This window comes from Pseudonaja textilis, chromosome 2 (genome assembly GCF_049901715.1).
Source record: "Pseudonaja textilis isolate UNSWEBS1 chromosome 2, rPseTex1.2, whole genome shotgun sequence".
NCBI classification, from domain to species: Eukaryota; Metazoa; Chordata; class Lepidosauria; order Squamata; family Elapidae; genus Pseudonaja; species Pseudonaja textilis.
In genome coordinates, this window is record NC_141991.1 from 5,557,431 (window position 1) to 5,573,190 (window position 15,760).

The window sequence follows — 15,760 nt, forward strand, 5'->3', positions numbered from 1 at the left end:
CTGGAATAAACCACCGATAAACCTTGGGGGCATTTGCAAAAGGGGATCATTGTATAAAGGCACTAAATTTGACTGTGTCCACCTGTCTTGCAAAACACAATTCTGGGAGCTGAAGTCCACCCATCTTAAAAGAGGACCATTCCCATTCCATACCCAGGACCTCCAGTACGGCCTAGTGGTTATAAGGCCCTGTGTTAGAAAGCCTGAGGCCATGGATTCCAGTCCCGCCTCTGCCATGAAATTCAGCTGGTTGACATTGGGCCAGTCCCTCTCTCGGCATAACAGGGTTGTTGTGAGGCAAATAGGCAAAGGAAGAAGTGAGGACTATCTTCACTGCCTGGAGTTATTTGTAAAAATAGTAAAGGCGGATAGCAATAAATAAAAATAAGAAACCATTTCCATTTTGCAGTGGCTTGGCTGGCTTGTTTTCCTTCTTGTATTTTATTTATTTATTTGATTTGTCTTCCGCTTACAGGATAATAGTTATAAGCATAAACATGAGGAAGGATACAGGGAAACAGGTACAAATAAATAGGGACAATAGGACAGGGATGGTAGGCACGTTTGTGCACTAATGCATGCCCCTTACAGACCTCTTCGGAATGGGGCAATGCCTCATTTTAATGGCCTCCCGAGCAGGTCATTTTAATTTTCCTCTTGTATGGCGTTGCCTCTATGGGAACAAGGAGGAGATCCAGGTTCCTCCCCAAAATCTTCCTCTTTCCTGTCTTGGGGTCTCTGGGGATTAGGAAACCCCGCTTCCAGCCTGCAGGGAGAGGCGCTCTTCCCATGGGCAGAGGAACCCTCCACACCGGCGACCTTCGGAGGCAGCTTCGGAGCACGTGATCCCGGCTGGGGGAGGGGGGAGATCAGAGGGGTGGGGCGGAGGGGGAGGAAGAGGAGGCGGGGGCCGAATCCGAGAGGCCGCCCCAAACCTCGCCCCCTCCTCCCGCTTTCTGGATCGCCATTTTCCTCCGCGATTCCCGCTTCTTCCTTGGAGGATCGGCGCTGGATCCCTCGGGAGAGGCTGCTGGGTGCCGCTCGTGGCAGGTGAGGCTGCTCTCCCTCCGGCCTCCAGGCCGCCCCTCCTCCTCCTCCTCCTCCCCGCCAGGAGGAAGGCAGGTAGGGATCCCGCTCTTGCGCTTGCCGGGCTTTCCTCGGGGAGATCCGGCTCTGGCGTCGCCTGCAGGGAGCGGCTCCCTCCCTTCCCCTCCAGGGGGGCAAAGGGGGCTCCGTCCCCGGGCTGGATCTGCCACCTCCTCGCCCGGCCAAGGCTCCCCGGGAGGGATCCAGGGAGGAGCTTTTTGGCAAGTTCCTTCAGAAGTTCTCTCTGTGGTCGGTCAAAGCACGAAGTCTCTGAGCATCCAGATCCCGCACGTGCAGTTGGGAAAAATTGGAGTAAACGGAGCTTTAAAACGTTTGTTGTGGTTTGTAATGTCCTCTTAAACCCAGACTGACCTCTTTGCAATGGGGAGGGGAGAGTTTGGGGAAAGGAAAGCTTTAAATTAAATGCGTTGAGCTCATGTTGTCTTAAACCCACAAGAGACCCTTTTTCTCTGAGCTCAATTTAAAAGAAGAACAATGAAATCCTTTGTTCTGATCTTTACTCTGCTTCTGATCATAAAGGCTTGGTAGAATCTGTAAAAAAATCAACATTTTCCTTGTTTTGCCCAGAAGGGGCTGGGATGTGGCCCTTCATGGTGGATGTTCTGCAAAGCGAAGGTTTTAAGGCGGTTTTGAGGCAACCGGATGTTTTCCTCTCGGTGAGGGGCTGCCATGAACCAGGGGGAGGCAGAATGCTTGGTTTGCGGAGAGGAGAGGAAAGTAAGGGCAGTATTTCCTCCAGACCTCAACCTAATTTGTGGTTGGGGGGTGGTGTTGGTAAAAAATTGTGGGGGGGCAGTTGAATTTCTGCATTTTCATTACTACAAATCACATGACCGCTTTGCTGAAGAACTGCAATTCTGCCCTCACTGTTGCTGGTGTTATCAACAATAGTAATAGCACCAGGGGTAGGATTCAAATTTTTAACATCTGGTTCTATGGGCATGGCTTAGGTAGTAGACATGCCTTGGTGGTCATGTGACTGAGTGGACATGCCTTGGTGGTCATATTATTGGCTGGGTGTGCCCAGCTCAATATCACTCCCATCGAGGCACACATCTCCTCGCCTGGCCTCTCATGACTGTGGGGATGCTGCAACATGTGAAAAATGGTCATAAGTCACTTTTTTCAGTGCCATTGTAACTTTGAATGGTCACTCCATACAAGCAAAGTACCAGCAAAGGAGGGGGAAGAAAACTCCAGAGACATTCCTGAGACAGGAAGTCTAGTCCTGCCAAAAATGTAATAAGGGTTAACAGAGAGGCAGTTTCTGTAAGCAACACCAGAATGTTTCCTTCCTGCCTTCCTTACAGGATTAGGCCAGTAATTTTCTTCTAACAACCGGTTCTCTGAACTGCTTAGAATGTTAACAACAGGTTCTAGCAAATAGGTGCAAACTGGTACAATCCCGCCCCTCAATAGCAGTTAGACTTACATACATAGGGCTTTACAGCACTCTCTGAGCAGATTACAAATGTCAGCATTTTGCTGTCAACTCATAAAATATTTCTATGTTCTTTTTAGAGTTGTCAACAAAAAGGGAGAGGGGGAAAAGGGTTGGAAACAGCAGTGTGGCAGCTTGGAGAGTGCATTCCATAAAGAGATTTCAAATATAGTTTTGAGGTGACTGAAATTTCTGCCACGCAAAATTCTAACTGAAGACTATGATTGATGACTCTGGGCTATGGATGTGTCCTGTTGGAGAATATGAATTATGATACACTCAGGGGGTGGGGGAAAATCAGACTCAAGGGTGGCAATGAATGATGTGTCTCAGAGTCGGCTACACCCAGGCAGTGCCAGACATCTTAACTCCCAATAAATCCTTTTCAAGTTTTGGAAGTTTGGCTCTAGACTCATGATTTAAATGGGGATAACTGCCCCCATTATTTCTCAAAAGGAAATAATGTTCTCATCTTCTTTTTTGTTCCATCAGCAGGAAAAGAATTATGACCGAAGATTTACCTTCAAGACAACTAACAAGCGATAGTAAAAATTCAGCCCAAGGCAGCACCCAAGGGAAAGCATGAAGCATGGGAAGCGCTTGGATCCCCCGTCAGACGAAAGCAGCACTCCAAAAACGCTCAAAAGAACCCAGGAATGCCCAGAGTGTGGGAAATCCTTTGCTCGCAGGTCCCTCCTTTTGACCCACAGGAAGGTCCATGTGGGAAGTGGACCCAGTGAAGGTTTGGAGGGTGAGGAATCTTTCTCTGGGAAAAACTCCAAAGATCTCAGCAGCCCCCCAACACTAAAACCCTATAAATGTGAGGAATGTGAGTTATGCTTTAGTCAAAAGTCGAGTCTTCGTACACATCGGAAAATCCACACTGGAGAGAAACAACATCAATGTCTGGAATGCGGGAAATCTTTCCTTAAAAAAGGCACTCTCAGAATCCATGAGAGAATCCATACTGGGGAGAAACCTTACAAGTGTTGGGAATGTGGGAAGAGGTTTCCTCAGAATGCACAGCTTTGGTCCCATGGGAAGACGCATGCAGGAATCAAATCTTACAAATGCTTTGACTGTGGAAAATGTTTCACCCAGAGTTCAGGTCTTCGTAATCATAATAAAACACACACAGGGGGGAAAAACGAAAAGTGCCTCAAATGCGGAAAATATTTTTCCACAAAATCAATCCTGCTGCGACATCAGAAACGCCACACCGGAGAGAGACCCTATGAATGTCCAGAATGTGAGAAACGATTTGTGGATTCTTCTGAACTTCGGAGACACCAGAAATGGCACAAAGGGGAGCTGCCCCATAGATGCGGGGAGTGTGGGAAATGTTTTCTTACGCCAGCCCATGTTCAGATTCATCAGAGAATCCACACAGGAGAGAAACCCTACAAATGTGAGGAGTGTGGGAAATGCTTTTCCCAAAAACAACACCTTGGAAGCCATCAAAGGCTCCACACAGGAGAGAAGCCATACAAATGCGAGGAATGTGGAAAATGCTTTGGACGCAAGGGAGGCCTTTCCAATCATCATAAAACCCACACAGGGGAGAAACCCCATCAATGCAACTACTGTGGAAGATTTTATACCACCTCATCGGCCCTTAAATCTCATGTGAAAATTCACACAGGGGAAAAAGATTATAAATGTTTGGACTGTGGGAGAGCATTTGCTCATTCTTCTTCCCTTCTAAGTCACAGCCGAATCCATACAGGAGAGAAACCTCACAAATGCTCAGAGTGCGATCATTGTTTTGCTCGGAGAGATTCTCTTGTGATGCATCAGCGAATCCACACTGGAGAGAAACCATATAAATGCCAGGAGTGTGGGAAATGTTTTGCCCATCCTTCAACCCTTCGCATGCACACGCAAAATCACGCAGGAGAGTAGCCTTACAGAGTGTGAGAAACCTTTTCATAGTAAATGAAAGCTAGAAAAGCACCAGAAAGTCCATAGCAGAGATAAATCTCTTCACTTGTGAACAATGTTGGGAAACCATTTTTTTCCTGACATTCACATCTTAATATTTGACAGGAACTTCGCACAGTGACAGAAGGAAATCATACAATTGTTTGGTTTGAGGAAAATGTTTTTCCTACTGAAGGAACCTCAGATAACATCAGGGAATACACAATGAGGCAAAAGGATGTAAATGTTGGAATTGTGAGAATATCTTACTCGCATAGTCGCATTTGTAACTTATCAGAGTGGTTACACCAGAGAGTTAAAAGTATGTGGGGAGTAGATATAATGTTTTGCAGAGCACAGGAAGTCCTGGACTTGGGACCCCAACTTGGAATGGATTTCCGGTCATAGGTTCCTTCAGTCGTAAGTCAAAACCAGGTATTTCTCTTAATTTTTACTAGATGATGTTGATCCATGAGGAGAACTGAAAACTAAGAGGGAGAAAATGGGGTGAAGGATGAATGTGGTAAAGTTTTGATGTTGAATCTACTGGCTGAGGATGAGAAGGTAAAGTGTTTTTTTCCTATTATCTTTTCTGGAGGGATTTTTTTTCCTTTTTTTGTTGTGTTTTTTCATATATTCACGTTATTTGTACTAATTTTCTTTCTGTGCATAGAATCCTTAATAAAAGCATTGTTCAAAATAACCAAGGGGGCCTTTTTTAGGAGATGGGCGGATTAGAGCGGCCAAGATGGCAGTTAGATTGTGCCCTCCTGGGCAGCCAAAGTGGGGTGAGAAAGTGGCTCTCAGTGCTCCCCTGGATCAGGAAATAGGCTGCGGGGAGGAGGTAGAGGAGGAAGGCCGTCAGGGAGTCCAGGGCCCATGGTTCCCGGCAGCTACTAGAGGAGGGAGCCACGCTTCTCAGAGGAGGGGCTGGAAACCCATCTCAAGAGGCTACCGGAAGATGCCCCCTAGAGGAGAAATGGGGAATTATCGGTCCCAGGAAGATCCACCCTTGGTGGGGGGAGGAAAATGAGGGGAAGGGGCGGGGCTTCCTGATGGACCTCCTCTGTATTCCCAGGGTGGAAAAGGGCAGGCAGACGCTCAACAGGTCCAGCTGTCCGCCTGACACTGGAGAGAACCTCGGATCCCATGGCTCCCCCAGACCCCACACAGGAGGGGCTCCCCTCCAGCACCAAGGACGCGGCGCTAGGCCTGTGGGACCTACCCTCGCTCCAGAAGTTGCTTCCTGGTGCAGCAGCCCCGGGACCGCAGTTGAGGAATAGGAGGCGAAGGTTGCTGCTTAACTCATTCTTTGCCTTGGTGCAATAAACGTTTTTCTGGAAAAAACTACTCTTGCGATAATCAGAGAATCCACAATGGAGGAAAACCACAGAAATGTTCAGAGTGTGAGAAGTATTTCAACCCCCCCTTCAGCATTTCACAGGCACACCCAAAATCACACAAGAGGGTGGCCTTACAAGGGTGCAGAGTGAGAGAAACCTTTTCATCGTAAATCAAATCTAAAAAGGCATCAGAAACAATCAAGCAAAAGTGCATGAATTTGGCTCAGAAAGCAGGAGCGCTGGTCACTCTCCAGAGTGAAAAAGAAAAGAAAAAAGTGACAAGTGTTGGGGATAGAGTGGAGATCCTTTTTGGCAGAGCACACTTAGTCCTTAACCTACAATCACAGCTAGAAACGGATTCCTGGTCACAAGTTTGTACAATTCTACGTTCTGGCGTCCATATGACCAATCACCTTTTACGACATTTTTTTGTAGTCATTAAGCAACAAGGAGTCTATAAAGCAAATCTGGTTGTAAAAGCCAGCCAAGTGCTCACGGTGTGGTGGTCAGATAATGTGGAGGGGGTAGGTGAGGACATTTTACAATGGCCAGAATTGTTTTATGGGCCCTCAACACTTGCTGTAAGTTGAGGACTTCCTGCAATGAAATCTTGATAAACCTTAGAGCAATTGCAAAAGGGGATCATTGGATAAATACATGGAACATTGCAAAATATTGACTTTCCCCGAGATCTCTGGAAGTCCTTGTTAGGAATAACAAGGTTACCTAACGTAGTTTGGGTAAAATAATATATATAAACTATGATAGTAAGTTTAAGTGTGTGTCACTTTAAACTGCAAAGCATGTAATTTTGGGTGCGGTGTGAAACTCCCATAAGAGGGAGCAAGAGAACCTGATTGATTGCTGACGATTCACTGACAATTACTGGTTTGATGGATTGATGGTTTGCTAACTGCGTGTTTTCCCTACTGCTGAGTTGCTGAAGGAAGAGAGGAGTTTTGACTTCTGCATATCTCTACTGCAAGGAGATATATTACTGGATTGATATTTGTAAGTTTACTGACCTCTTTTTCGACACTGGAATTTGCAACTGAATAATCCCTGGACAGACTGAACTAGTGAATGATATATGGACTGTTTTTGACTATGCTATAACTCTTACTGGAATAAACTATTTAACTAGCACAGTGTATCTGTTTTACTGAGTGTAAGCTACAAAAAACGTTTATCTCACATATTTTGCCTGCCTGCCTGACTGCCGTGCAGATTCTGCTAGGGTGTATCCCTAACAGTCCTGAACGATGCACAAGAAAAAGAAATTGTGTGTTTGGTGTGTGGGAAATGTTTTTCTGAACTGTCTACCTGGGTCTGCAGGTAAAAATGCCCTCCAGAAAACCTCCAGGTGGTCTGATGGTTGGAGACTCCTTCCGGATGACAAATCGCATGAGAGCTTGGTGTGTGGAAAAGCTCGGTCTGTTGCTTGAAATGAGACAATGGTTGTCCTGCATTTGTGGGTCCCCTGAGAGAAATCTGTAGCATAGAAAAGACTATCCTGAAATCTTCCCAAAAAACAAAAAGCAGGCCATAATTGTTTTAAACTGAGAAAAAAGCTCCTTGGACTGTTTCTATTAAATGCAACTTGTCATCTTTTTAATTTGATCTGTCAGAAAAGGTGTAGCGTCTTCTGCTTGGGCTGGGGGTTGGACTAGATGACCTACAAGGTCCCTTCCATCTCTCTTACCTGTTAATTTAGATTCTATTTTCATTCCTTTAGGGATATTCTTGTTAGTTCATCATTGTTCATATACCATGTTACATTAAATATTGTTCTTGCTTATTTCTGTTCATCCAGAACCAATTACTGAATTTTCCATAGAGAAGTCACTTCAAATAGTTTAAATTTAATGCAAGTATTTGTGGGATTCATTGGCTTCACTAAATGAGACCCACCTTAACTCATCACTTGCCTTTATTGGTTAATTCGCTCCTTCTCCTTCAAATGGCATCTCCTCCCCAGCCTGATGCAGCCTAATATTCTCCTAGATGTTTTCCTTGGGAAAAGGTCTTTTCCCGCTTGAGCCTGTATAATATATTCCTTGGTGACACAGTGGCTGATTTGCTCAGAAGCTGGGATCTGCCCGGCTCCTATTGGCTCCTTCAGAGGGGCTTCTGGCATCTTCCCTCCCCCTGTGATCCCCTTGATCCGGGGACCCCTGGTTCCCCAGAAGTGCATCCCACTGTAGCACAAGGAATGAGGAGCCCCTGACTGGAGGGGGGACTGAGTTCTTCCTCTGGGGGTCAAGATCCCCCCTCTTCCCCAGCTCCAGAAACGCCAGGCTCCTTAAAGTCAATCTGGGGGAACAGCTCAGGGTGGAACTGGGGGGGTGTCCTTGGGGGTCTCTGAGCTTCGGGGTTTCCCCCGCAGACGTCTCACTGCCTAACTGGGCAACATCATCCGGGCAGCCAATAAGCACCAACCTCAGAGAGCTCCAAAGACTCCTAACTCTTGTGGGCACCTCTCAGGGCATCTGCAGAGCTTCAGCTTCCAGCGTATCTCACACACACAACCACAAAGACACCATCACAAAGACCCACAACGAAAGCAAGCGGTCCTGCGAAGGCAAATCGGGGGTTAAAGGCGGAGGGGGGAAAGGAGAAGGGGCGGGGCTTTGCAGGAGCAGGCGGGGCCCAAAAAGCCCTCTCCCCTCCCCTCCCCCTGAGTGGATCTCCGCTTCCCTCCGCCCGGGCGAGGATGGACGCTGGATCTCTCCGGAGAGGCTCCTGGATCCCGCTCCGGGTAGGTCGGGCTGCTCTCCCTCCGGCCTCCCTTCCGCCGCTCCTGCCAGGAGGAAGGGAGCTGCAACGGATCCCGCTCGTCGGGTTCCCGGGAATTCCTCGGGGAGATCCGGCTCTGGCGTTGCTTGCATGGAGCGGATCCCTCCCAGGGGGTAAAGGGGGCTCTCTCTCCCCGGACTGGATCTGCCCCCTCCTCGCCCGGCCAAGGCTCCTGGGGAGGCGGGGGGAGATCCGGGAAGGAGCTTCGGGTAAGTTGCTTTATAAGGCCTCTCTGCGGCCCTTCAGAGCAGTGGTTGAAAGAATCGCCCCCTTGAGCCATTGAAGAAGTTATCATCGCCCCCCTCCCTCCCTCAACATAACCTCTCAATCACAACACAGGGAAAGAATTCTTCTAATTTATGCAAACACGTTTTTTGTTTTCTTTAAAATTGTCGTCAGGACATAGCGATGCAAATAATGTATTCCCCATATCTCAACTGTGTGAATAATTCTGATGCCACCCATCACTTTACTCCAAAACTTCGGCATACATGTATTTCATTATCATCTTATTTATTCAAGACCCTTAAATGCAATGACCACTGAAAACAAAATTCAATTGCAAGAAAATGAAGTGGCAGGGGGAAAAAAACAGTAACATTTAATGATTTAATTACAAGTGAATTTGGTGCCATGCTGTGTTTTTTGACAAACCCATGTTGGCTTGTAATAATAGCTTTGTTTTGTTTCTAGGCTTATTAGGCAGTTCCGTTGCTTGGTCATCTTTTCCAAGATATTCCCAGGGACCGATGCCAGGCTGATTGGTCTTTGGCTTCCTGGATGTTTTTTACTTTATTTTATAAAATATACAAAAAGTGTCAGGAGGAAGTGGGATCGAGAAGTCATGATGGGATGGAGGTCATATGTGCAAAAATGAGAAGAAGCAGGAAAAAGGGGCAAGCATCAGAAATGGGTTGTTTAACATGAGCCTGAATTCTCTTGCCTTCTCTTTTGCTTATGCGATGCTTTAGTTTATAGTTTGCTTTATTGTCATTGCACCTCATACAGTGAAATTAAATGCCATCTTCAGTGTACATTATAACTATAAAAATAAGACACAAACTCACATCCTTTTCATTCCATGCAATTGAATTGAAACCCCCTGATATTGCATTAATACTCTGCCCAGAATGTGCATTCTGGTGAACTTCGGAGACACCAGATGAGGCACAAAGAGGAGAAACCCTATCAATGTGGGGAGTGTGTGAAAAGTTTTGTTCCACGAAAAGAGCTTCAGGTTCATGAGAGAGTCCACACAGGGGAGAAGCCATTCAAGTGTGAGGAGTGTGGGAAATGCTTCTCCCAAAAACAAAACCTCATAAGGCATCAGAGGTTCCACACAGGAGAGAAGCCCTACCGCTGCATAGAATGTGAAAAATATTTTGCTTCTAAGCACATACTTTGGATACATCATAAAACCCACACTGGGGAGAAGCCATATCAGTGCAATGAATGTGGGAGATTTTATCGTACCTCATCAGCCCTTAGAAGTCATGTGAAAATTCACACAGGGGGAAAAAAAACTACAAATGTTTAGACTCTGAGAGAACATTTGCTCATTCCGGTTCCTTTAGAAGTCACAGCCAAATCCACACTGGAGAGAAACCATACAAATGTCTGGAGTGTGGGGAATGTTTTGCCCAGTCTTCAGCACTTCGGACGCACACGAGGCATCACACAGGAGAGTGGCCGTACAAGTGTGCGGAGTGCGAGGAATCTTTTCCTAGTAAATCAAAGTTAAAAATGCATCAGAAAGTCCATAGCAGAGATAAACCTCTTCAGTTGTGAACGACATTCAAAACTTTTTTTCTTAAGGTCGCATCTTATAATTCACCCGGAACTTTGCACAGTGACAGAAGGGAAATCCTGCAAATGTTTGGCCTGGGGAAAATGTTTTTTGCCAGGGGAGCAACCTCAAAGTCTTAGCAATGAGGGGAAGGGCACTAAATGTTGGGAGGGTGAGGATGTTTTGCTCACCAAGTGTGGTAATATATCCATCATATTCTGCAAGTTCTTGTACAGCTTTGTAAGATCTGGGGGTATCACAAACGCTCCTCATGAGGGCAGTAGTGTCTTTATGATGAGAGTTTGATCCTGTTATGGTCTGCTAAGCTCAGAGACCAGGAATGTGCGTGGGAGTTCACAGTACCTAGCCGAGCCATTCCCATGAGACCTTTGGTGCCTTGCTTTCTCACGGGAATTTTATCACCTTCGCCGAGGCCTAGCTAGATAATGTTGCTGAGCTAATGTTGAAGTCATTGTTTTGATTTTGTATTTGCATTTTCTTAATAAATACTGCTACCCGAGGGCTCTCGGGGCTGGCAGTTGCTCAGACGTCTTCCCTGCGTCTCCCATTTTTTCAATTGTCAGTCCACCACAAGTGGTGACCCCGACGTGATAGTTTGGAAGGCTATACGTTTTGGCGTGATAGCTTGAAAGCTATACGTTTCCCGCATCCTATACTCATCGTCGCGGACGTCGACTGGGCCCTCATCTTCTTCGCTGGACGGAGACAGATTCTTTTCGTGGAGTATGGGGGAGATTTCTCAAAGCTCAGACAAAGCATTTTAGGGAAATGAGAGAAATCACTGGGAATAGTTTTAAGTTTGGAGTTCATAGTAGAGGACATGAAGTAGGAAAGAAAGAAATTGAGGACTTATTACAGTATGTTTGGAAACATATTCCGTGTTATCCAGAGGGAGGTAGTATTAAAGTAGAGTGCTGGAGAAAGATAGGGAAATTTTTGCACGAGGAGCCTCGTGCCCTTCTTCAATTTTGTTAACCTGGAGGGTGGTTATGGATGCATTAGCTACGCATGAACAACCGCTCCTAGCACCCCCGAAGAAGGTTTGCCGCCTTACAATGCGGTACGTATATTGCCACCGACAGCACCTCCAGATAAATCCAGAGGGCTGTCAGGCACTGAAAATACTTTGTCAGAAGAGAAGAGTTTGCCTTTAAGAGTTCAAGTAGATGCAGTTACTGCAGCTATTCAAGAAGCAACAAATAGAGGGGAATTATCAGGAGATGATTTGGTAGATTTTGGAGTGGAGATTCAACTTAATCCAGTAGAAATTGGTGTGGACGTTGCTTTAAATCAACAGAGAGATAGAATGCCTGAGGAGGGGTTCGTTCTTCTCCCACAGTTAATTTTACAAGCCGTAGGGACCCTCCCTGACGGCGAAGGTGGTGAGAAGACCTTTACTAACATCAAACAAGGAAACAATGAACCCTATGAAAATTTCATTAGCAGATTGAAAGTGGTTATTGAAAGGCAAATTGACAATCAATTTGCCCGGAATGAATTGCTTTTGAAGTTAGCAGTAGAACAGGCTAACGCAGATTGCCAAAAGGTGGGGAGTCAGACTTTTAACATGGAGACTTTAGTTCTGGCTCTCCAGGCAGGAAATGCTAAAAAGAAACTTTTTTAATTGTGGGAAGCCTGGACATTTTAAAGCGCAATGTCGGGCTCCTGGGGGGTCAAAGTCAGCAAAATGAGAGATCAATGGGACAGGGTGTGACCTAAATCAGTAAATCAGTATATCAGATGCTCCTACAGTCTTTACTGATGGAGGGAAAGTTTTTGGTGCTTGTGTTTGGAAAGATAAATCTGGAATTTGGCATACAAAAGTGACATCAGAGCAGAAGTCTGCCCAACAGGCAGAACTTGCTGCTGTGGTTTTGGCTTTTCAAAATTTTCAAAATCAGGATTTTAATCTAATAGTGGATTCTTTGTATGTATATAATTTGTTACCCTTTGTAGCAGGTTCTTATTTGTCTCCTGGAATATCACCTAATATTCTACGTTTGCTTTTGTTGTTGCAAGGATGTTTGGAGCAGCGTGTGAATGTGTGTTTTGTTGCCCATATTCGTAGCCATAGTAATTTACCTGGAATTTTATCACAAGGCAATGCCAAAGCTGACAGTGCTGTAACTTCAGTTCTCACTGTCCAGCCATGGGACAGCCATAGTTATTTTCATCAAAATGCTAAGCGTTGGCACATCAATTTAAGCTTACTGCTGCAGAAGCTGCTGCCATAATTCAACAATGTCCAACTTGTTCAAAGCAAGGCACGGCTATTCCTATGGGAGTCAACCCCAGGGGGTTGAAACCCTCAATGATTTGGCAAATGGATGTTACTCAGTATCCATCATTTGCACCTTGGAAGTATATACATGTGACTGTGGATACTTATTCAGGATTTCTAATGGCTACTCCTCAAAGAGGTGAAGCGGTTAAACATGTCATCAATCATTGCATTAAGACATTTTCAGTCGCTGGTACGCCTCAAACTTTAAAAACAGACAATGGTGCGGCTTATCGGAGCACAGTCTTTGATCAGTTTTGCAAACAGTGGTCCGTGGAACATAAATTTGGAATTCCATACAATTCCACAGGACAAGCTATTGTGGAGCGTTATAATGGCACGCTCAAGAACATGTTAGCTAAATTAAATAAAAAGGAGGGAAGCTCCTGGGGCTTCCGGCAATTCAAGATCATTTAAATCTTGCTTTGTATACTTTAAATTTTTTAAATTTGTCCGGTAACCCCCTGCGCAGCGGCCAGCAGGCATTTTTCTTCCCCTTCTACAGATGCAGTGAGGCCTCGAGTGTTGGTGCGATTCCTTCCGGATCCGGCATGGGTTCCGCTGAGCTGATTACGTGGGGACGTGGTTATGCAGCAGTAGAACATCTTGGTCAAATTCGTTGGGTTCCTGGTCGATGTATCCGGCCTGATCATTCAAGCGCCTTCGCAGGTGCCAGTGAGGGAGGTTCCTGATTCTCAGGATGGCGTTGTGGTTCCTGATTCCGTTCCTGAGGTTCCTGATTCTCAGGATGGCGTTTCCGTGGTTCCTGATTCTCTTGATGCCGGCAGTCCAGGCGTGGCGCTGAAAGCTGGGAAAAGATGACTGCTTATCTGAGATTATCAACTTGTATGCAGCAGGTTCCTTTGGGGAATCGGACTAAATTAATCTGCAAACAGCGGCATCTTTTGATTTTTCCAGCATATTGGTCCTGGCATAAGGGTCAAGTCATTCTTTACTCGGGACCTGATAAGGATATTATATCTTCAGCCTGTGCTACAACTCTGATCCTGTTTAATGTTTCTGTTTCAGACTATGGACAATATTGGTGTCAATTGGAGTTGCCTAAGTTACTTTACACAACTTCTTTTTCCATTCGTCTTATGCCTCCACGGACTCTAATGCGGAGGCGGAGAGCTGCTATTATCTCAGAAACTAGAGACCTTGGTGATAATTTAAGGAAGGAAAATTCCTACATCAAGGACGTTCGGATTGCAGCAAAGAGTTTAAATGTAACTAATTGTTAGCTTTGTATGCATGTACCCACCTTTTGGAATAGCTATGAACTATAGAGATATTCATATTTTAAATAATTTTACTGTTGCTATGTTTTATGATACTGTTAAGAATATTAAGATGTTAAATGAAGAAGTGTCTGAAATTCACCAAGTTACTTTACAAAATCGTTATGCTTTAGATATAATGTTAGCTGCTAGAGGAGGAGTTTGTGCTTTAATTCATTCACACCAAGCAGCATAAGTGACTTAGCAGAGTCCTTACACAAAAGGCCTTTAAGTATCTAGGGAGTATATATATAATGTTTTGCAGTGTACAGGTCATTCTTGACTTTATGATCAGAACTGGGAATGCATTTCCGGTCATAAGTTGTTCCATTCGTAAGTCAAGGCACCCAGGTATTTTGTAAATTCTTAAAAGGTCAGAGAGCATCAAAGTTCAACACTGAGCTACAAATAAACTATTCTGGAACTGTGGTCTCTTGCATCCTAGATCCTTGTCCAGCATCTTTGGCGTGATGCCCATAGAGAACAATATGTCAGCCTTCCGAATAATGCACCTATTGAAAGCAGAATTCCGAGTCAGGTAGATTCCTCAAAGGACGTGTTTATTGGATACACCGTATTGGCACAGCCGGTGAAACCCAACTCTAAAAGTTCCTGCGGTATTCACCTAATTAAAAAGTGAAAGTCCCCCTTCCAGATGTCAGCGGTCACATTGTCCACTAAAAGTGCTGGCAGGTTGCTTGGTCACTCCTCCCCTCTTTCCACAGCCACCTGTTCATCTGACCTTGGTTCCCACAAAAAGACTTTTTAAGAATGTTTATATATTTTCACTTTATACACATAAGTGCTTGGTGAACAACGCATTGTCTAGATCACTCTATTTATATATATTAATACTTTCCCCACTCCTAATTTAAACCACTACTATCCAACCATCTATAAAATGAATCCCATGCTTGAAAAAACTCTGCGTCTTCTTTTTGTTTTATTTTTAGTGTCAGTCTGTCCATTTCTGCACACTCCAGGTTTTTTTAAAAAATCACTCTAGGTATTTCCTCAATTTTCCAGTGCTTTGTGACAACAATTTTTGCTGCTGTATTTAATATTTAATATTAAATATAGGTTCTCTTTATCATATTTTTCCAGTGTTATGCATAGCAAGAATATTTCTGGCTTAAAATCTGTATGTTTCTTTACCATTTTTTCTAATCAAGTATATATTTTTGTTCAATATTTCTTTGCTTTTTCTCATGTCCACCACATATACGTCCCCTGTGTCTGGTTACATTTCCAGCATCAGGCAGACGTGTTTTTATATATCTTTGCTAATCTGGTCAGTGGTAAATGCCACCTATAAAACATTTCATATCAATTTTCATTTTATGTAGTTGCCATTGTCAATTTACAGTTTTTTTCCCAGAGTGTTTGCTCCTTGTCTAGTTCTATAGTGTACCCAAAATTATGTGTCCCCCAGAAGCTCCTGGTACCCAGATGCCCGTCAAGTCAGATTGAGGCTCTTCCTCTCCGTGGATTTAAGGCTCCTTGGAAAGAAGGTCCAGTCCTGGGATACACGGAAGGTCAACTGGAAACAGGGAAAAGGGGCCGTTCTGCCATTTCATACTGCCAATTCCTCTATCCCCCCATGGGCCCCTGTGAGCATTCAGCCCCTCCTGCCAACAAAGGGGGCTTCATTGTTCGTGGCCCCTCCCGTGGGGGTCTCTGCCGTCTTCCCTTCCCAGCTCAAGTGAGAGAGGCTGAGTTTGGATCAGTTCCCCCCTTTCAGCCAAGGGCTCATCCGGCACAGCTGGAGGGCAAAGGCAGACCTGG

General features: G+C 45.1%; 1 protein-coding gene and 1 pseudogene across 1 annotated transcript; both read left to right on the forward strand.

The window, feature by feature from the left end:
* The first annotated feature begins 765 nt into the window (after window positions 1-765).
* LOC148126603 (uncharacterized) lies at window positions 766-6,957 on the forward strand. Its single transcript, XM_087928333.1, has 2 exons — window positions 766-1,050; window positions 3,041-6,957. The coding sequence occupies exon 2, from the start codon at window positions 3,131-3,133 to the stop codon at window positions 4,448-4,450; it is 1,320 nt and encodes a 439-aa protein (XP_087784459.1). The 5' UTR covers window positions 766-1,050; window positions 3,041-3,130; the 3' UTR covers window positions 4,451-6,957.
* A 2,631-nt stretch (window positions 6,958-9,588) lies between these two features.
* Window positions 9,589-10,565, forward strand: LOC113455002 (uncharacterized; annotated as a pseudogene).
* Window positions 10,566-15,760: the final 5,195 nt, after the last annotated feature.